The 24,087-nt window shown below is 38.2% G+C and overlaps 1 protein-coding gene across 1 annotated transcript; it reads right to left on the reverse strand.

Moving 5' to 3' along the window:
- Positions 1-1,661: 1,661 nt before the first annotated feature.
- Positions 1,662-23,236, reverse strand: LOC139862364 (MADS-box protein SOC1-like). The gene is made up of 8 exons (XM_071850957.1): positions 23,168-23,236; positions 22,749-22,943; positions 3,101-3,182; positions 2,963-3,030; positions 2,731-2,830; positions 2,576-2,617; positions 2,095-2,136; positions 1,662-1,929 (listed from the first exon to the last, which is right to left on the reverse strand). The coding sequence occupies exons 2-8, from the start codon at positions 22,928-22,930 to the stop codon at positions 1,798-1,800; spliced, it is 648 nt and encodes a 215-aa protein (XP_071707058.1). The 5' UTR covers positions 22,931-22,943; positions 23,168-23,236; the 3' UTR covers positions 1,662-1,797.
- Positions 23,237-24,087: the final 851 nt, after the last annotated feature.

Consider the following 24,087-nt stretch of genomic DNA (forward strand, 5'->3'; position numbering starts at 1 on the left):
TTCATCATCTTATTCAATAAAAGCAACTACTATTCATACTAACAATGCAACTATCATTCAGAAGGAAACTTGCAAACTAACAAATACGTAGTACTAACTTACTAGCCTATTATCTAGGAAATCATGGGAACAACATGGAAATGCATGCATGCTAATTTGCCTACAGAATGGGACTAACTTCCTCAAGTTCAAACCAACTTTTATTCCATATGCAAGTAACTTATTCCATGGGCTGTGACATGGACCTTTGGGCCAGTAAACATTGGGCTGTCAATCTTGTACACTGATGCTCATATCACTCATGCATTTAAGTAATTAAATATATAACTTCAAAAAATATATCACTCGCGGTTTTACGGACAATAGGTTTGTTCAATACATTTATAATTATAATTTGCTTATCGACAATTTTTTTTCTAGAAAAAGAAAGCAACAAACATATATATTACTATGAAGATGTACAATACGCATACAAATATACATTTCTGTAAAACATGCAACAAGCATGCACATAACGAACGAATGAAAGCTAACAAAGAAACAACACAACAGTAGCTAGCAAGAAACAAGATGTTGTGTTGTTTCTTTATGCCGCGATCCATGTAAATAAGTATGAACGTTTAAACTATTGATGTGCTAATCCGCTGAATCGCGTTGTTGTCATTTGGAGGATACACAATAAATTGGTACCAATCGAGGTTATTCGCGAAATGGAAATGTCACTCTTTTATTTTATGACTTAAATCCTTATTGGGTTATTCGCGAAATGCAGATTAGTGAGGAGGAAATTGAATTCTTGACTGTTGGGGATGACCCTAATGATGACAATGTTGTTTTGAAAAAGTTTTTTCACCCAAATCTTAAGCTTTTTATAGTCACTGAAGGTCCTCATGGCTGCAGGTATTTCACCAAGCACTACAACAAAAGAGCCTTTTCCAGACGACAGGTCGTCTGGAAAGACCTTTCGCGACGACGTGTCGTCGCCAATCAGTCGTCCCTAAAGCCTCGTCGCGAAAATGTATTCCCGTCGGCCATTTTCGTCTATTCCGACGACAGGTGGGACCCACTTTGACTGACACAGTCAAAGATCAAGTGACACTTTTTTGCGACGACAATTTGCGACGAAACGTCGTTAGACACTAAAAAGTCCAACTTTGACTATTTTGACCTTTTTTGGTCAAAGTTATTATTCGCGACGACTGTTTCCCGACGACATGTCGTTGGGAAAGCCTCCAAAATATTTTTTAAACGATATTGAAAACAGCTGCGTTCCAGCAGAATACATGTATCAAGTTGAATATTGGGTCAAGTTAACATTATTTTTATGGCTTATACATGTATCAAGTTGAATATTTGTTGCAGGATTTTCATGGCAAAATTGAAGAAAATGGCCATCAAACAATTTGTATTTTAGAGAACTATGAACAAAAGCAGCCAGCAAATCTTTCCCTCATTTTTCTTCTTAGGTTTGTATGTATTATGTATATGCACTTGTACATTGAGAATTAAGTAAATAAAATTGTTATATCTGTTATTTAAATTTAAAAATACATCTCTTTTCTTCATATCATATATACTAACTATATAAGTATAATCTGCTCAAACAACATTTCTTCAACTAGCTTCCTAACAATTTATGTAAAGAAGTCAGTATAACTGAGAAACATATTAGATTAGTTTATGTTTTGCATTAACACATAGAATCATGCACATATTGTACGATCTATTATTTCACAGCAAGATCTTGATAAGTACATAAATATGTATTTTACGAATTAAACGTATAGAACTTTTGGATTATCTTTGTTTGGTCCGTTTTTCAGGTAATCCGATGAATAATTCTGTTTCCACATCAGAACTGTCTCCATATTCCGTGATTTGTACACTTGCCACTCGTTCTTCTATCTTTTCTTTGGTTTGAATTATACACTGGCACACGAATTCAAGTTTGTTTACATCATAATTATCTTTAATCCAATAGTTTTAGGGACTCTTAAAATTAATGAATACATATCTGTGACTATGAATGCTATAGTAAATAACTTAATGAGTGTATAATTTACTATAAGCTAGATACAAGTCAGAAAAACTTACCTCCACATTTAGCATCGCATTTTGCGAAACTAGCAATTTCTCCTGAAAATTTTCATATAAAGAATTAGAAGATGCATTTTGCATATATAGTTTTTTATATATGCTTAGCAGATATTTTTGTTTTTATTTATATAAATAATACTCCGTAGCATAGTATATACATCTGAGATTGTCTCTTCTCATTTTTAATTAACTGTTACACACTTATAGTTATTGCTTAACTATTGTAGTGTAATGATATAAGTTTATCAAAAAGACCTTAATTAGTGATCATTTAATCATTTAATTAGTCAACAAAATAAAGGGTGATGATATTTCCCTTTTATTTTTTGATAAATTCACTCATGCCTAAGCATTAACCGTTGTTTGTATTGTACAACTAAAGAAAGCACCTCATGAGTGGAAAAATCATTACCCCAAAATAAATAGTTAAACATGCAATGTGTGACAATTGTTGGATTATTAAACTTCATGATTGTACCTTTGCTTTTAGTTCCTCAATTTGTTCCTTGTAAACTTGCATCTGAAACACCAAATAATCATATTGATCAGTCTATGAATTTCAAGTCCAATTGATTCAAAACTAGTTCTTAATTGACAGTAAAATTACTTAAACTTTATGCATAAAAATGCAACCTTTCTAGCTCGAATGATGCATACGCTTCTCTCCAATTGCTGTTCAATCTCTTGCAGTTCTTCGAGTGTGCATGATTCCAGCCCTTCTCCCAAAAGTTCTCTGTCAATTTAAATGTGTTATACTTTTTAATATCTTTTTAATATCTTTCTTTTAGCTAACTGCATGTTGATCGTAGTGCTATACAAGCACATTTCATGTGAAGATTAAAAGGTTTTAACAGAAAATTTGAACCTTTTTGCGAGTTCGATGTCTTCTATCTTCTTTGCCATGCTAGCTATTTCATCCCTTAACTGCTGCCACTGATGAAATTACTATATAAACGTTATCGAGAAGTTTATCTTGGGAGAATATTTAGGATAGAATTGAAACCTGAGCATTTTCTACACTCGAAGAATTGTCAGTTTGAACTTCTTTTACTTGATTTCTGTAGCGTTCGATAGTCTCTTCCATGCTGTTCAAAACACAAAATCAATTAGGTGTTGAATGAATATAGATAGTCCAAAATTAAGCATGCTAGGATTATATTATTTCTAAGAGAACAAGTTTTATTGAAGATCTAACAAAAAATAAACTCAACATGGCAGAATCATCCGTTATTAGTAATATCCTGTTATGAAATTCATGTATATCATTCTTAATTTAAGCTGTTATATATCAGTTAAAAGTGACAGTAAAGATTATCATGCTAGCTTGTATATTCATGTTGTCATGTCTACATATACTAGACTGAACTATAAATAACTTGTGACATCTTGTGTTTCTTTCACAGTTTAAAAGAACATGTTTGATTTTATATTAGTTTGTATCCAATTATATGAAAACTGCATGTAAGTTTGTATAGTATGACATTTTTAGGTAAAACTTAAAGGAGAAACCAAAAGTGTGTCTGTCTTATTCAAGTTCTCCTATTGCAGCTCAGGCTTAAACTATATATAGTAATACAATAGTGTGTAATAGTATAAACGCCACATGAAATGTACATGTACATGAGCAGGAAATTACGTGATTCAAGAATTATGTTTACTGATATCGATCGATCAGATATAGGACGCATAAAGAAGTGACATTTGAAATGGCTCAACTGGTATTGTAGTCAAGGTATGGTTGAAGCAATTAAATGTAATGCTCACCTTAATTATTGTAACTACATTTTTTTTTTTTTTTTTTTTGAAGGCAAGAATGTTATTACGAAAAAAAAAATTAATAATTAATCAGTCTTCTTAATAGACACCAACATGGCAACATAAACCTTTTATTTTAAAGTAAAAGATACATGAAAACATCAGCAATTCTGCTTTAAACTTATAAAGCTTTTGCAAAGAATACATCAATACAAGTATATTACAAAATAAGACTTTAATATGGAGATTAACAACACTGATGAAAAATATCAATATGCCGTTTTTTTTTACATAATTTTTTTTTTTTGTTGGAATAAGTACAATCTATCTTTGTTTGTCAGGATCAAAGCTAAATCTAATTGTATTGCTTAAAAATAGGGTTAAAGCCAAAAATAGGCTACAAACTTACACAAATGTACTGATGTCGCCCACAAACCCATTTCCGTCCTACTGTCGCCTACAAACTTATAAAAAATGTGCTGATGTTAACATTTCGTTACCGGTTACCTGCTGAACCGGTAAAGTTAATTATTTAACTTTTTTTTTTTCATTTTATATGTCCCGATGTCGCCCATATACTCTCAGTTTCTGTTTCGATGTATCACCGACGTGTCATCACTACTTAGAAGTCACGTAATCAATCATTTTGGTTGACGGTTAAAAAAAGTATTTTGTTTATATTAGCACATTTTTATAAGTTTGTAGGCGACAGTAGGACAGAAATGGATTTGTGAGCGACATCGGTATATTTGTGTAAGTTTGTAGCCTATTTTTGGCTTTAACCCTTAAAAATATCAATAGGTTACCTATTCCTATTAGTTTTCCAAACATTGTGGATTGTTTTGAATTAATACATGTAGACATTTGGGGACGGTATAAAACTGCTTCTATGAATGGGTCGTATTATTTTTTGTCAATTGTTGACGATTATAGTAAAGGAATATGGGTATTTTTGATGCAAAATAAGTCTGAAACTGCCCAGTTGATTATGAATTTTTATATCATGGTACAAACACAGTTTGATAAATAAATCAAACGTCTTCGCACAGATAATGGCACGGAGTTTCAATCTCGTGTCATTATGAAGAGAAGGGTATCCTTTTTGAAACATTTTGTCCTTATACACCTCAACAAAACGGGGTAGTTGAACGAAAACATCGGCACCTATTAGAGGTAAGCAGGGCTCTTCGATTTCAAGCTTCATTACCAATCGAATTTTGGGGTGATTGTGTCCTAACCGCAGCATACATCATCACCAAGTTACCGAGTAAAAACCTAAACTATAAAACTCCTCATGAAGTTTTACTAGGTAAAACACCAACCTATGATCACCTTAGAGTTTTTGGTTATCTTGCTTATGTTCATGACAACTTCTACAAACAAGATAAGTTTGGGGAGAAGGGTAGACCTTGTGTCTTTATTGGTTATCCTATGGGACAAAAGGGTTACAAGTTTTATGATTTACAAAGCAACAAGACTTGTATCATTAGGAATGTGACATTCATTGAAGATAAGTTCCCATTTGACAATGTTTATAATGGCCACAAAGTTATTCCACAACACAACTTGTCTGACACCATAGTTGACTTACAAAGGCTAACTGATGATGAAATGTACTCACAAATCATGTCCCAGCGTGAACAAAACCAAGCAGAAAGAGAGAATGAGCACCAAGAATCTCATCAAGATCATGTACAGTCTGAAGCTACAGAAGATCAAACTACAAACTTACACCACAACACCTCTCAAACCACTACTTCTACATCACAGGCACCTTCTCAAACGATCTCAGAAGGGAACAAAGTTAGAACGAGTACACATATAAAATCTAAACTAAAACATTTGCAAGATTTTGTCACTGATTTGCCTCAGTCCCTTCAGCACACGTCACTCGATTCTACTTCAAGTTCTAATGCCAATGTGGTATACCCTCTTGCCAACTACATCACATATGATAATTTCTTTAAAACTCATCAAGCTTTTTATCTGCGATTACTTTCAAAGAGGAACCTAAAACTTTCAAACAAGCTATCAATTGTACCGAATGGCAGGAAGCTATGTCAAAGGAGATACAATCACTCGAAGCTAATAACACTTGGAGTATTACTAGTTTGCCTCCAGGAAAGAAAGCAATAGACTCTAAATGGGTTTACAAGATAAAGTATAAACCAAACGGGGAAGTTGATCATTATAAGGCACGACTAGTTGCGAAAGGTTATACGCAAATTGAAGGGATTGATTTTCACGAAACATGTGCACCGGTTGCAAAACTGGTAACTATGCGATGTGCCTTAGCTATTGCAGCAAAGAAGAAGTGGATTGTACATCAAATGGATGTAAATAATGCGTTCTTACACGGAGACCTAGATGAAGAGGTATACATGAAAATACCTCAATGTTTCAATAAAGGAAGGAGCCAAATTGTTTGTAAACTTGAAAAGTCGATATATGGCTTAAAGCAAGCCTCGCAGAACTGGTATAAAAAATTTACTCGCTCTTTACATCAAATCGGCTTCAAACAATCAAATGCAGACCATGTGATGCTTGTTTATCGACAAAACAACGTTCATGTTATTGCATTAATCTACGTTGATGACATTCTCTTAATGGGAAACGACGACAAAGTAATTAATTAGGTAAAAGGGTATCTACATACGAAATTTAGCATCAAAGATCTTGGACCATTAAAGTATTTTTTGGGAATAGAAGTTGCTCGTTCTGATAGAGGTTTTGTTATTAGTCAACGAAAGTACACGTTAGATATATTAAAAGATTGTGGTGTTGAAGCTTCTCGACCAAGTAGTTTTTCAATGGAGCAAAACTTACTACTCAAGACAGATGATTCAAGTGAAGAAGTCGATGCTTCTCAGTATAGACGATTAGTGGGACGACTCTTATACCTTACTGTAGATTACTTTCTACGGATCTAGAGGTCGGTCTATGTCCGGATCTCGTGGCGGAAACACGAAATCAAGCTTAATCGAATAACGGGTCAAGCGATAAGCGTCTAAGTCGAATCTAGGTCGAATCCTAGGTTAAGACGTGGCCTGATGGTGTTATTTCGGTGGTAAAAGTGGTCGGAGACGAATGGGGACGAAGGGAATCGGAGAGGGTAGTGAGAATGCGTAACCCTAATCTGTTCCAGAGTTCCCGTATATATAATACCAGATGTCGACAGTCGGCCGACTGTAGTCTTACAGTCGTCCGACTGAGCTAGTCAGTCGTTCGACTGAATCTACAGTCGTCCGACTGAAACTTCAGCAATAATAAGATTATGTAATTAATAAGAACACAAAGTAACGATTAATCATTAAGAACACATTACAAGACAGAGTTAAGCAACAACGAATAAGAACTAGGGATTCACGAATATGCACCAACAAACTCCCCCTAAGACCTAGTTCTATATAAAGTATCTGTCTTGTCTTCAACCCTGTATAGGATCGGCATTCATGCCTCGCAGATAGCAAACCTTGGCGACTTTGCTAAACTGTCCTGCTTGGACACGATTCTGGGGTCGATACATCATCCGACTGAAATGCAAAGTATGAATGTCAGCTTTGGAACAATTCCTGAGCCAGACCGGATCGAGAACACGGATCGTATCATTGTCATCCCCCTTCGTCTTTTCCAACACAATGACGGCTTCCTCTGAGCGATCGTCATAATACCACCAACGAAAACGTGGGCTAAAGTTTTGCGGCATCTTTTTCACTGGTACTTGTCTCATGTAGCGCACCGCATCATATTTCACAATCTTACGTCTTAGGCCCGTTTTCTTGTTTGTGCGATAAAAAATCTTTGGAAACTGAGGTCGGAAACCCTCGAAGTTCTTTGATTTGAAAGATGTTTTTATCCACTTTGCCAAGATATCGGAGAGTCCACTGAACTCCTGATATAACATCCGTAGCCTGGCAACTTGCATGAATTCATAGTAAGGCAGAGTCTTAAAATCCCAAGGGTTTTTCATGTAATCCACTCCACCTTCTTTCTTGATCGCATAACAATTCAACTCTTTAATCCAGGCCCAAGCTAGGACTTTCCCTTTGCCCATGTGCTCGTCCTTCTTGGTCACATACTTCAACCAATTGGGCTCGAGTTTCGGCTTTTCACAATAATTTCTGCAGCGCAAAGCAATTTTCCATTGCGCTTCCAAAACCTCTACCTTTTCTTTCAAAAACCTTACCGGCAAAAACCCTTCCGGTAACACCTCTGTTCGTTCTTTCTCTTCACACTTTCTGTTCAAAATCTCCTCATTCATTTTCTCAAAATCAGCAAAAGTAGGGAGATCATCATCAACTCCCTCATACCGTGGGTAATCCTCCACCGGTTCATCCTCTATAACAACATCATCAAAAGAATTATCGGTTTCACCAACAGGAGCAGGTTCATCAACAAAATCATCATCACTGTCTCCAACCGATTCAAAAGAATCATCATCAAAGTGGACCTTTGACGACGACGAGGCTGCATTTGCGTCAGCATATAAATTCGCTTCTTGCTCTAGACGCACCAGCCGATCGATGTCCTCCCTAGAGAGGTCGTGAGGAATCTCCCCCTCCTCTAAATCATCAAAAACAGAAGAATGATTTAGTTTATCTTGCATTGCTATGAACTCCGCGACAGTTATAACCTGTAACGGAGTCGGATGTAAAGGGTGGTCGGTGTCATACCCTTTTGCCACTTCCAAGTCGAGCTGTTCGTTAAAATCCCCAAACTGGCTAGGTCCACCTCTCTCTTCAATAGTCTCAACCACCTCCAGATTCTGTTCTAGTTCTTCGAGTCGTTTAATAGCCGTCTGAGCCAAAGATTCAGCCCGAGGTAGGGCTAAAGCGTGACTATCCGACGTCGCTCTCAGCTCATCTATCTCTTTCCTTTGAGCCTCAATCAACTTCTGTTGGGCCTCATAGGCTGCCCTTAACCACTTGAACTCTTCTTCACGTTTCTTCTTCTCATCTTCAGCAGCTTTTTGAAACTGCTCAAAGTTTTCACACAGCGTAGCGTATCGCTGACTTAACGAGGCTACATCAGGGTTGGTTAGGGTTAAGGTTCGAGTTGATTGAGTGGGTGGAGGTTGTGGAATTGGATCTGTTGGAGTTTGAGTGACAGGAGGTGTTTCTGTTGTAGGATTTGTTTGGGTTTGGGATTGAGATTGGATGTTTGACGAAGACTCGCCAGGTTTCAGAACTTTCTTCATTAACCTCATACGTTTAACCCTCACAGCTTTAGTTGACACTTGTGGAGTTTCCTCCATCTTTCGCTTCAACGCCTCGGCCGTTTCGGCCGGCAACTCCTCACCTTGACCACCGTCGACAGGACGATTTTCTGGCTGAGCTTGAGGCGGTTGATCAACCTCTTGCTCACCAACAACTTCAATCTCTTCCTCTACATCTGATTCACTGTCTGAGTGACGACAAGCATCACCCTCTGGACAAACGTAATTTGGATTGGCTAAGTGACCAATCAACCTCTTAAACGGAACATCAGCCGTCCCCTTCTTCTTTTGTTGATAACGCGTTAAACCAACCGCGTTCAGGTGAATCAACTCAATAACATCCTCCTTGATTTTACACAGGTCAGGAACCTGACTATCTATTATGATCTGGAGGAATCGAGGGTACATCAGGTACTGTGACCTTGTGTCAGCCTTGAGATTGCTGACAAGGTTATCGAAAATAGTCTTCGAAAAGTTGTACGGATGATTTAACGCTAACGCAACAAACATCGAGCACAAAACCGCAGATAAACCATCGTAACCTCCCTTCAGAGGGCTCAAACAACGAAGAATCACGTAAGTTAAATAACGATACTGAGGACAGAACCGCGTCCTTTTCACAGCACCAACAACGATGTCATCCGCATACCCACATCGTTTCAAACACTTCCTGACCTTCTTCACATTTAGCATTGTCGGCATTTCATCAGAATCGGGAAAACCTATAACATCCCTAATGATTTGCGTAGAAATACGCACAACCTTCCCATCGACAAGCCCTAAAATCACTGGCTTGTTATCCTCAGTCACTAACTCAGCAGTTTCCCAGAACTTCCTCTGGTGTGAGTAGTATGGAGTACGCTCAACACTAATAGCGTTGAAGATTCTCGAACGCTTCAGAAAAAGAATAATGTCGACGAACCCATAGGCCTTGGATTCGTCACTGGTCTCGTTTAAGTACGCACAGACGTTTTGCTCTTTGCTTGCCTTTAAACCTGGCAAGTCCCTTGACAACGGAACAATAGGAATTTCTTCCTGAGTCTCCTCAGACGATCGTGAGGCAGTAGGTTCAGTAGTAGCAGACATATCTGCAGAACCAAACAATTCACAGAAACTAGAGACTTAGAGCATGACCAATCACAAAACATAACATCAGGACGAACTACGCAACCAGGCCAAACGTTACGAAATAACCCTAAAAGTCAAACTGAAACATCTACACTCGTGCGAGTGTCAGGTACACTCGTTCGAGTGTCACTTCACTCGTTCGAGTGAAGACTTCGGTCGTACGGGTGAAACAAGAATCTTGGCCTGGTCAAATAGCAAGTACAGTCGTCCGAGTGTAGATTCACCCGTCCGGGTGACAATTCATTCGCTCGAGTGAAGTTCACACTCGTGCGAGTGACGAACGTCACTCGTCCGACTGAAGTTCATCAGATCTGTTTGGGTCCGATGGAAGATTTGGTCAAATACGATGTTTTAGAACCTGTAATTCACAGCGAATAGCCTTTATAGGCCGCTTAACGTAAAGCACAAACCAATTTGATGATTCAACGGTCCAAAAAGTCTTAATTTAAACTTGGGTTTTCAAACACAAAATCATCCATAACTTGCGAATCTGTACGAGTTAAAGTACCTGAATATGAGCGCTGAAATCACAAGACAAAGATGAGTAATAAAAACGAAAGCAAAAGCTCTTTTCTCAAATTCGAAATCCCAGATAAAATTCGCCAATTTTCACAAGTATTTTGAATCGACTGTCGTTCATCTCCTTATATACCAGACAGACACAGTCGTACGACTGTACGTCAGTCGCTTCACATTTTTGCCACACTCGTCCGAGTGACATCTCACTCGTTCGAGTGAGAACCTCATTCGTACGAGTGTATAGCTGTCACTGATCCCATATTTTCACTCTCAGTCGTTCGACTGAAGTCTCACTCGTGCGAGTGAACCCTTCATTCGCTCGACTGTAGCTTCAAAATTAAAAAAACAACTTTTTCTTTAAACTTCACTTTCCCAAACCGTTTGCTCAAAACTCCCCCTGGGACTGATCTTTCACATTAAAATTCATCACATTTAGTCCAATTAGAATTCCAATCATAATTAAGTTCCATTTCGACAAAGAGACATCATTAAAAACGACTCTTATCAGTCTTACTACGCTAACAAACAAAATAAGCGAAAATCTTTTTGTATTTTTCTGAATGAAACATAGCTGAAGAACAATTAAACATAAATGAAACAAATCTACATATGAAACTAGCAAACATTAAGGAACATATTTTTGTGAGATAGATAACTTTGATAATTCAGGGATCAGAACTGTCATTAAGTTGTAGTTTATGAACGTTCATTTCATAAGATTTAAGTACCTATAAGTTTTATCTTCAGCTCTTGGTATTAGCACACGACTAGAATTACTGACTGTCACCCCAGACATTTTGATGATCACGTTATATTAATTACTTTGACATATTACTATGTTTGCTTAGATCATAGAGTCAGTCCTCATTTCAGATCGCACGATGTTTACGGTAGTCAATTGAGCACGAAAATCCCGACGCTGTCCGTTACCACGAGTGCATACTTTGGATCTAATTGTGAAGGAAGGTTCTCACAGTAATTTTCGGAATATCCCTGTCGACCATGAGCCTCTACCTTGACTTAACACTTTGAAACAATTAGCTCGGCTAGATCTCACAGAACCAGTATCCTGAATACATGCGTCAAGAAGTTGACCACTGTCGCTAGAAACCCCTTATGCCGTATTCTAATTATTATTAAAGTTACTTGGGAAACGGAATAATAATCGCATATGATGGCCTAACCTATAACTTCAGAGATTTTTGAGATATCTCCTTGATTGCCTAAACTTAAGAATACACCTTGGTATTATCGTGAAATGATCTGAAACATGAACATTCTTCGTGTGTAGAATTCATCTCAATCTCGTTCTTGACGATTGATCATGATTTGAATCCTTGTCTTCTTCAGAACTGTTGACTTCAAATGTCTTCTAGACCAACCAGTTGTCTCAAAATTTTTCTACTAATTTTTTCATTTTTTTCAATTTTTCATTTTTCATTTTTCATTTTTTCATTTTTTTTTTTTTTTTTTTTTTTTTTTTTTTTTTTTTTTTTTTTTTTTTTTTTTTTTTTTTTGAAACAACGGTTGTCTTTGTGTATCTTGAACATGATGTCTTCAATAAATGTGTCTTCAATTGCTTTTCAACAGCCCATGAATGTCTGTTTATCTGAAATATGTTTACCTCTATCTACTATTTTGAGTGCATATTTGAGTATTAATTTCGATTCTCCTAATCTTGGCATGTAAGGTAACTAGAAACAGTGTGCACGCATAACAGAATACATCGCCTTGTATTGATTTTCTGAGTATTGTATTGCAAGTACTTAATACCCTGCGCTAATTGTCTCGCAGAGAAAGTCTCAATAGGGGATACCCTCACCTTTTGTTGATTTCCCCAACAATTATTTCTTTCATACGCACCTGTGGTAGTTAAGTGACTACCATCAACCGCTATAAACCTTTCCACGATTTCCTTGTCAAGATATTTACTTGGTTGTTCGTGTGATCACCTCATTCCAAGATTAGGTCAGTAAGACTTACCAATACACCTTTGATAAAAACCTATATTACATACGCTTAGAACGTTAAACATACATGATCAGTAAAATTTCCTCATCTCCCAACAAGGTTAAATAACTCTTTTTCCATTTTCTATATTTTTTTTATATTTTCTGATGTTGCGATTTTCTCCCCCTAAAATACTAAAACCGAAAATCTTTTTGGCTTTTTGGATTTTATCTATACAAACAGAAAATAAATAAACACACAAAAGTAAAAGGCAGAAATGTTACAGAAAAGACTATGACTCGAGTTATTTTTCAGTCTCTTTGTCGGGAACCATGTCTTTTAAAAGCTTTAGTCCAATTTCAGTTAATAAAAATTCAAAACGTGGTCTATCAAAAGCTTTTGTGAACAGATCAGCCCTCTGTTCAGTAGTCCCAATTTGAACTACATCAATTAAACGTTTTTCATAACAATCCCTTATAAAGTGGTATTTAATCCCGATGTGTTTAGTTTTTGAATGGTTTACGGGATTCTTAGTGACCGCTATGGCGGCAGTATTATCAACAAAAATAGGGGTATTAGAAATTTGCAAACCGTAGTCACGCAGCTGTTGTTGGATCCAGATAACTTGAGATGTACAGCTTGCTGCAGCAATGTATTCCGCTTCACAGGTAGATTGAGCTACCGCAGTCTGCTTCTTACACTGCCATGTGACCAACCGCTTTCCTAAAAACTGACAACCCCCAGAAGTTGACTTGAAATCCTTTTTGCATCCACCATAATCCGAGTCACTGTACGCTGTTAACTCAAACCCATCCGCACACGGATACCACAAACCCAAACTCGGCGTTTCTTTCAAGTAGCGCATTATCTTCTTAACGACCAACATGTGATGAACATTCGGGTTCGCCTGATAACGAGCACACAGGCAAACCGCAAACATTATGTCCGGTCGAGACGCCGTCAAGTACATAAGGGACCCAATCATGGCCCGGTACAAAGTCTGATCAACCTTCGCACCGTCCATATCCGGTGAGATGCCGTGATTAACCGAAAGAGGTGTCTTAGCAGGTCTCTCAGCCTCCATTTGAAAACGAGTAAGAATATCGGCAACATATTTCGTCTGGTGTAAGAAAATGCCTTTATCTGTTTGTGCAACCTGGAGACCGAGGAAAAACTTGATTGTCCCCAAAGAACTCATCTTAAACTTGCTCTGCATGATCTCCTCGAAATCATCAACCATACCTTTGTCTGTAGACCCGAAAATAATATCATCGACATAAACCTGTACCAACATCAAATGCTTCCCCTTTTCTTTAATGAAGAGCGTCTGGTCAATAACACCCCTCCTAAAACCATTCTCTATCATGTAATTGGACAAGGTTGCGTACCATGCCCGCGGAGCCTGATGCAAACCATACAAAGCTTTGTCTAACTTGTAAACCTTTTCTGGAAAATGCGGATCCTCAAAACCAGGCGGTTGCTCAACATACACAGTCTCATTAATCTTCCCATACAAAAACGCGCTCTTGACATCCATTTGGTAAACCTTGAAACCTTTGTAAGAAGCGAATGCCAAGAAAATTCGAATCGCCTCCAGTCTCGCCACTGGAGCAAAAACTTCATCATAATCAATGTCAGGGATCTGAAGATATCCCTTGACCACTAACCTTGCTTTATTCCTTACCACTATACCCTGCTCATCCTTTTTGTTCTTCAAAACCCATTTCAAACCCAGCGGCTTACAACCGTGAGGTGGATTAACAAGCTTCCACACCTCTAAGTGTCTAAACTGCAACAGCTCTTCTTGCATTGCCAAAGCCCAATCATCATACAATAAGGCTTCGTAAACATCTTTCGGTTCGATCTGACACACAAAACAAGAATGGGCATGTCTGAAGATCCTCCCCGATCGATTCAGTTTCGAGTAAAATGCTGTCACAACATTAGCACTTAATGATTCAGTAGGTTCCGAAGTTGAGGCTTCGGTAGGAGGTTTACCCGGAACACCAGTATCATCCACAAAATAATCATTCAATCGACACGGACGTATAATATTTCGATTCGATCTACGTACTCCCCCTACATCACTGCGGGGTGCTTCATCTGATTCGGACCCTGAAGACTCATAAGGACCCGAATAAGTTTCGACTAAAGGTGGAACCGGCTGTTCTTCTTCCTCTTCTGACTCACTACCAGTAACAGATTGCTCAGCCTCATAATCACTTGTATTTTCCAACTCAGGAACCGAATTGGAAGTAGACGGAACATTAGCATTCGGAACAGGAGTAGGAACACTAGTAACAGGAACATTCGCTGCAGAAGATCGAGTCTCCCACAAAAACTGTGCAGCTAAATCTTCATCAGTAACTTCTGGAGGAAGATTAAACGAGTCAAAGAGATCGTTGTAGTCAAAGTGCCAAGCAAAACCCTTAACTGTAATAGCCTTTGGATCCATCTTAGGCACCTCAACCTCATAGTGAACTTCAACACGTTTCGTCTCTGTGTTATACACCCTTTTATTCGGATTCCCATAACCTAAGAATATACCAGTAACAGCTTTCGGGTGAAATTTACCACCGGTATCTTTGATCATTATAGTGCACGGCGCACCAAACGGTTCTAGATGTTTAATGTTAGGTTTCCGATTTTGTAGCAATTCATAACAAGTCTTCCCGTGCCTCTTAACAACTAGCACACGGTTCATGATATAGCAAGCAGTGTTCACGGCCTCACCCCAAAAGTTAATAGGAAGGCCCGAGTCCGCTAACATGGTTCTAGCAGTCTCAATTAACGTACGATTCTTTCGCTCAGCTACACCATTAGACTGTGGGGTGTACGCAGGACTAAACTGTTGTTGTATCCCTTTCTCTTTGCAAAAGTGGTCCATGTACTGATTTTTGAATTCAGTACCATTATCAGTCCTTATCTTCCTTACCTTTAAGTTGTACAAACTTTCAAGCTTCAAAATTAACAGTCGGATCTGCTCAAACGTTTCCGACTTCTGTTTCAACAACACAACCCACGAGAATCGTGAGTACTCATCTGTTACCACAAGACAATAAACTTCCCCTGTAAGTGTTTTCTGCTTAATTGGACCGAAAAGATCCATATGTAATAACTCTAGAGGAATGTTAATCGAATGAAACTTTTTCGCGGGATGAGATTTCTTTGTCTGTTTCCCTTTCTTACACGGAACACAACCATCCGGAATATGAAAACTCTTAACATTCAGCCCCTCAACCAAACCTTTGTGGGCCAGATGGTTCATCTTTCTCAAACTTAAGTGACCCATACGCTTGTGCCATAACACTGACTCTTGTTCAGAAGCTTTCGAGACAAAAGCTTGTTGACCACCAACAGCAGCAGTGGCCTTCTTCATGTCAAGTATATATAAGTCTTTGTGTCGCGGCGCAGTCATAAGGATCATATCTTTAGGAATCTCAAACTCTTTCTTCAGAATGTAGCTGTTCTTATCATCAAACAACACTTTGTAATTCTTTTCAGCCACTTGGGAAACAGACAGCAGATTGTGAGACATCTGCTCCACATAATTCACTTTATCAAAACTAACAGAGCCATTTGACAGAATGCCCTGAGCAGTAATATTACCCCCTTCAGCTCCAGCAAAAGAAACTGGTCCACCGTCTATTGGTTTAACATTAGAAAGTAAAGCCAGATTCCCCGTCATGTGCCTGGACGCTCCACTGTCAACTATCCACGTGCTGGTACGTGGATTGTAAGCGACCTGCACAAAACAGTAAATGATTAGTTCACAATGGGCACCCATGCCCGAATGGCAGTGGGTTTCCCATCAACACCAACAACCGGCAACTCAACCCATTTCCCTTGAGATCCAGACGGACCTTTAGAGTTGCCCTCTCGTTTTACTTCACTTTTCGGTTTCCAGACTTTTTGAACAACAGGTTTTCTATAATAATCGGCAGTCTGGAAATCATTTCGGTCACGGTCTGACAACGGAGAGACTGACCTCTGCCAGTAAACTGGCCTTGGATTGAGGTCAACCTTCCTTTTTGGGGTCTGTTTAAATGGACAAATTCCCGCCCTATGACCTGAGGTCGCACACGTATAACAAGTAGTTTCGGCAGCTCGGTAGCTGTCATCAGAATTCACGGAAGGCGGTCCTCGATATCGGGATCTTTGGACCTGAATTTTGGTAGGTGTGGACTGTCGTTTTGGTGAAACAGGTTTGGTCGGTGATTTGGTTTGGGATTTTGCCTGCTGTCTACGACCTGGTGGTATATATTTGGGTACACTACCATCAGTTACTCTTTTGCCAGAAGCATATTCATGCTCATGGTTTAGTCCCTGTTGGAACTTCACAACTGGTGGTGGCGTACTTTTCTTGTTTGAGGGCTTAGATCTATCAGCAGGTTTTACGGTTCTCGGTCTCTGTTTCTGCTCAGTCACCTTTTTAGCATTTGAAGGATTCTTAAGGATGGTGACTGGCTTACTAACAGGGGTTGGTTTCTTCACTTCAACAGTCTCACTTTCACTCTCAGAGTCAGTTTGACTGTCTTCCACAATACCCTCAATAAAGATTTGGTCCTTTGGTTCAACTTTTAAAACCTCGGCTTTTGTGGGTTTGCCGGATTTCTCTCCACTTTTCTCCAGTGGGGTACTGGAATAGTCACCCATTAGAGGTGGAGGAATCCCGTCATACCCAAGCCCGGTCTTTCCTACGTTCTTGTGCGAATGAAACTCATGCACATACGACATTCTCTGGTAATTGTCAAGCCTAGCCTTCTCACATTCGTACTTATTCTTATAGGATTCTCTCTCAGTCTTAAGTACTTCCATTTCAGTAAGGTTCATATCTAAAATTCTCTTATTCAAAAGAGCATCAGCAGTTAAACCATCTACCTTAGTTTCTAGGTTCTTGATCTTATCTACATAATCTTGCTGCTTATTCAAGTAAAACAGGGCATCCTCATAATCCTTCTTATTTACAGCTACTTCCTTTTTAAGGCTATCAACTACACTAGCATACTTAGGGCATTCACTACATGTAGTGGGAATCTTATTCAAGGTATCTACAATGGATTCTAACCTAGCTACTTCTAGTTCATAAGCATGGCATTTCAAACAAGCAGAAGTAGAATCATTTGGTACCTTAGGTGTCTCAGAAGTATTTGCCATGAAGGCACAGTTGTCTTTCAGTCCACCTGATTCCTGATACTCCGTTTCCGATTCCAGCTCAGACTCTGAACTGGTACCATCCGAGTATTCATCAACCTTATCAGCAGCATTACCATCACATCCCTTACCCTTAGCAGCAACATTACCATCAACTATTTTTTCAAACCAATTACCCTCAGCAAAATCCAACCCAATAAGCTCATGATCAGACGAATCAGAAGACACATCAGACAACACAGCTTTAAACTTCTCAGCAAGACCCTTTTCTACTCTCTTTCTCAAACACAATTTCACTATCTCATCAGCCCGTTTAACTCGAGCTTCACACTTGCAAACATAACAAGCACAATCACTGTTACCCAAACAACCAGCTTTCACTCTTTCTAACCGTTCAGCTTCTTTCTCAGATTCTGACTTACCCATAAAAACTACATTAGCATGTTCAGCATCACCCAACCCAATTGACCATTCAAATCCCTCATCAGCATAGGTTGTATTCATTGCAGAAGATGATGTTTCACACACAGTCTCCCTAGGTCCGTCAGTAATGGTAACTACTTTCCTGTCAACATTCCCACTATTAGGAGCAAACGGATTCTGAAACCCTGGTTTGTGAGGTCTAGTGCAAGTTTTCTTAAAATGTCCGTACTCACCACAATTGAAGCACCTAACCTTATTCTTATCAAAACCCAACTTTGAATCTTTGTTGCCATTCAAACTCGTCTGTCCAGTCCGTTTCAGATACTTCTTCGCCCTTCTGATAACAATTCCCATAGCACAGATAATGTCCATCCGCTCAAGTTCATCTTCATCTATTTGTTCTAAATCCTCAGCACTCAAATGGCTATTAACCGCACTACCTGCCATCATCTCATTGCAACAGTTTACCACAACAGCCGCTAGTTGCATTTCCTCCTTAATGACCTCAGGCGCTTTGCCTTTGTAATTGTCTAGATGCATCAAAGGTAACTGAAGTTCCTCTGAGGCCTTTCTTTTCTCTCCACTTTGAGGCGATGGTTGTTGAACATAAGATTGCTGTACTGGCGGCAATGGGCAAGATGTACCATACGAGCTCGCAGACATGTAAGCAGTTTGGAGTGGGGCATGTTGCACCGGAATCGAGGAGATACCGGTGGTTGCTCTGTATAACTTCGGATTTTGAGCACCGTTAAGTCTTGCTTCCCTAGTCTGCATTTCTAATTCTTTCTCCATCAACTTTGATGTGAAACCATACAAAGTCATTATCCCACCTGGACCTTCTCCAGTAGTTGTACTAATTTGAGAGACTATGTAGTCCCACTTCAACGGTAACCCAAGCTTGAACTGTTTTATTGCCTTCTGTTCATCCACGGTAAGTCCATAACTTTTTAATTCACTAATCAGATGCCTATATCTTGTAACAGTCTGTTCTAAGGTCTCATCTGGTAAAGCTGCAAACCTTTTCCACTCCGCTTTTAACAACTGACCCTTGGTTTTTCTGTACCCCTCGGAACCCTCTGTTGCAGCTACAAGTGCATCCCAAAGAGTTTTGGATGTCGAGTACTGCTTGAACTGATGAAAGATTTCCGGAGACAAGGCTTGCGTAAGATGGGCATATGCCTTACATTCTTGTGCATACGCAGCCTTCTCTTCGGCTTGAAATTCCGATCTGTTCTTTTCATGTAAGTCATTTCCCACAACCACGGTTGGCCATACGTAGCCAATCAAAATATAATCCCAGAGAGTTGCATCGATACCATTCAAGTAGATTTGGAAGCGTCCCTTCCAATCTAAGAAGTCATTTAAGTTCTCGAGTTTCGGACTACGGTTAGCCGAACCTGTTAAACTCTCGGACAAAATCAGTTTCTGTAAACCGGGATTGATTGCCAAAGCGTACTGTTGTGCTAGTTGATCATTAGTGTCAGACATGTTTGGTTTGATTAAGTGAATGAGTTCAAGTTTAAAAATTTCAAATTCTGAGTTCTGTTTAAGCTACACTCGTCCGATTGTCCCTTCAGTCGTCCGGGTGTCTCTCAGTCGTACGAGTGACTAACTAAATTTGGGCAGCACTTCGTGACTATAATGCCCCTGGTATTACTTTTTCAATCGTCCGACTGTATATGTTCACTCGTCCGGGTGAAGGTTTCGTTCGTACGGGTGAAGGTCACTCGTAAGGGTGAAGTTGTTCGGTCGGTCGGGTGAATGTCACTCGTTCGGGTGTCTGGGGAAAATTGGGCAGCACTTCGTTGCCCTTTTTGCCCCTGGTATTACTCTTTCAGTCGACCGACTGAAGGTTCACTCGCTCGGGTGTCTACTTTCGTTCGCTCGGGTGTCCTAAACCTAGTCTCACTCGCTCGACTGAATGTGCTCAGTCGTCCGAGTGACGTTCTTGCAGTAGCAGGTCGTACTTTAGGGTTTTTAGCTTACTTTTCGATCCACCACTCGTTTTTGGGACTTTAGGCCTAATGCAAACCGATGGTTATCTCGAAAAGACTTAACCGAACCTAAATCAACCAAAAAACAACCAACTTTAACGTAAAATATGACCGGATTTGACAATTTTCGGGTAAAACCCAAAAACACACAAAACACAAAATTCGATTAAACTAGACCAAATCCTACGATTCCGGCTCTGATACCAGTTTGTAGATTACTTTCTACGGATCTAGAGGTCGGTCTATGTCCGGATCTCGTGGCGGAAACACGAAATCAAGCTTAATCGAATAACGGGTCAAGCGATAAGCGTCTAAGTCGAATCTAGGTCGAATCCTAGGTTAAGACGTGGCCTGATGGTGTTATTTCGGTGGTAAAAGTGGTCGGAGACGAATGGGGACGAAGGGAATCGGAGAGGGTAGTGAGAATGCGTAACCCTAATCTGTTCCAGAGTTCCCGTATATATAATACCAGATGTCGACAGTCGGCCGACTGTAGTCTTACAGTCGTCCGACTGAGCTAGTCAGTCGTTCGACTGAATCTACAGTCGTCCGACTGAAACTTCAGCAATAATAAGATTATGTAATTAATAAGAACACAAAGTAACGATTAATCATTAAGAACACATTACAAGACAGAGTTAAGCAACAACGAATAAGAACTAGGGATTCACGAATATGCACCAACACTTACAGTGACACGTCCAGATATTACGTATTCAGTCAATCAACAAAGCCAATTTTTGAGCAACCCACACAAAACACATATGGATGCTGCCTTACACGTCTTACGCTATCTTAAGGGAACACCAGGTCAAGGGTTACTTTTACCTTCATCTGGTAGTCTTGAACTCATTGCATATTGTGATGCAAGTTGGCTCAATTGTCCTTCTACCAAAAGATCTTGTACGGGTTATTTTATCAGTCTTAGTGGTGCACATGTATCATGGCGCACAAAGAAACAAAGTGTTGTATCTCGTTCTTCAGCTGAATCAGAATATCGAGCTATGGCTTCCACTGTTTGTGAGATACTATGGTTAAGGTGGTTGTTACAAGATTTTGATGCTACTCAAACGTATCCCACACCATTGATGTGTGATAATGATGCTCCCAGACATATTGCTCTTAATCCCGTTTATCATGAAAGAACGAAGCATGTTGAAATGGATTGTTATTTTATTCGTGAAAGTATAAACAGTGGAGACATTAAACCATGTGCTATTCACTCTGAGTTCCAGGTTGCAGACATCTTCACTAAAGCCCTGGGAACAGATAGATTTTTATTCTTACGTGACAAGTTGGGTGTTCGTGACCTGCACATTCCAACTTGCGGTGGAGTATTGAGATAGATTATAGATTGATTTACTTTCTATATATTCGTTAACTTGATAATCAAGGTACTACCTTGTAGATCAAGGTTTAGTATTAGTATAAATACTCTTGTAACCTTAAGTTTTATCTTAATGAGAAATAATCCTTTATCAAATCTATTAATGAAATATTGATTTGGTGCTTTAAATTCATATGAGAAGATGAGAAGAGTTTCTTAATTATTTCAATTAATCATGTATGTTTTTAGCTAAAGTATTACTACAAAATACAGTAGTACACTATTATAATATTCCATTTACAGTACATAAGTATCTTATATGTTGTACTATGATCGTATATATATTAATTTAGAAGTGGATTCTTTTTTATGGTAAAATCAGAAGCATAGCAAAAGCTGATTACTTTCTGTATATGTAGAAAAGAAGTTGGAATATTTGAAACAGACCACTTCATGTTATAATCTCTTGGAACATGCCTGGCAAAGAGTGGTTGTGTTTGTAGATCTCATATGGGTTATCACAAAATACCATGTAAAGCAAAACATGAAAAACCACACCTAAAACTAATACTCTCTGTGAAATTTTGTCAGAAGTTCTTTTTTTTTTTTTTATTTAAATTTTTTATCAATTATTACTAATTATTAATTAATACTTTAATAATTAATAATTAAAAGACTATCTAAAATCTAATATGATTCCATGTAAAGATCTTAAAAGAGGTTAATTTCAGTCGATGTGATTCGATCACATATTTACAGATCAACAATACACACGCGTATTGATGAGTTTGATTATAGTTCAAAAGAAATAATAGTTTAGAAGTTGCAAACTTTAACTAAACAATGAATTGAAGACAAATATACCCATTAAGATTTTAAGAACCTGATATATATTTGAAACCCTAAAAAGAAAAAGAACCAATTAACTTTAGATTTAAGTATCCTAGCTTAGTGTTTGTGTTTTCTTAGTATGTAATTTGTGTGTGGGATAAGGAGGTGAAGAAGAAAGCAACCCTAATTAAGATTAATACTTTAAAACTAGGATACAATCAAATTAAAGAATCACGTTTAATTAGTTTACCAAATATGTGTATCTTTATGTATATGCATGAAAAAAAATCAAAATATATGAAAGCCCACAAGTTTAGATCAATCAAGAATCATAAATGAGTGCAAAGGGTGAAACCTTGAGCTTGCAAATTCACAAAGTTTGCCTCTTGGTGAGAAGATAACCAAAGCAACTTCTGCATCACAAAGCACAGAAAGCTCAAAAGCTTTCTTCAACAAACCATTTCTTCTTTTGGAGAAAGTCACTTGTCTACTTGTAGCATTCTCAATCCTCTTCATTTGAGTCTTTCCTCTCACCATCTTAAATTGGTTTCTTCAAATTTACAAAATAAAGAAAAAAATCACACAAAGCACATTAAGATTCATTAATAACACAAACCCTAGAAGTTAATTAAAACTTTAGCTTGCTGTTAAAGAGATAAAAGTTTTCTTTGTAAGTGTTAAAAAGTTGCAATAGAGCAACAAAAAAAAAGGTGCAAATTTGTTGCTAAATATAGGTTTTTCTATAGGGAAGTAATATGTCTAGAAAGAACTTACAAGAGAAGTAAAGCTCCAATTCTTCTGAGAGACTTGTGTATGTGAGTGCAATATGTAGAGAGTAAAGTATGGCTGGCCGGAGGATAAATAGGCCTAACTATAGGGTATAGACAAAGATTTGATAGAGTTAATTTATTCGTTAATTAATCTTCAAATTTTAGAAATGAAAGATGATTAAACACTATACACGCCCAATTCAAGGCCAAACATTCTTATTTTTTAGCGGCACTGATTACATTTAAGCATATCATATTTAAGTTTACAAACTTTGTTTAATTGTTTAATTAAATATAACATTAATATTATTCATGAAAGTTTTGAGTTATAAATATAAAATTAAATTATATTTGATATGTTTAAACGTATTTCTTAGAGCTACGTTTATCATTTCCTCCGTATTATTATAAATTGTACACGTTTTGTTGTATTGTTTACATGTTTCAATAATTTACCTTGTTAAAAAAACTTAAGATCTATCATGAAAACAACACTCAATCAATTTTTATCCATACACAATCAAACATTCATTAAAATGTTGTGTTGTAACACTTTAAAACATATTTGATTATGTATGGATAAAATTAAGTTGTGTACAAATACACAACAACAACAATACACAACCTCGCGCTTGCGACGTATGGAGGATGTGAGATTTAGACAATCATTGTAGAATAGAATAGAAATCGTCTCTCCACCCATGTGTAGACAAGAAGAGAAAGTCACTCCTCTCTACTTAAGGGCAGAGAAATTAATTTCAAGAGGACCTCCGACCAATAGTAAAAAATAATCAATCCCCATAATATTATGCTTTTATTCTAAGCTAGTTAGATGCGTATTTAGGGATGACAAAATGACCCGTACCCGATGGAGAAACCCGAAACTCGTTATAATTGGGCCGGGTCTGACCCGATTCCGTCGGG

Source organism: Rutidosis leptorrhynchoides, chromosome 8, assembly GCF_046630445.1.
Source record: "Rutidosis leptorrhynchoides isolate AG116_Rl617_1_P2 chromosome 8, CSIRO_AGI_Rlap_v1, whole genome shotgun sequence".
Lineage (NCBI taxonomy): Eukaryota > Viridiplantae > Streptophyta > Magnoliopsida > Asterales > Asteraceae > Rutidosis > Rutidosis leptorrhynchoides.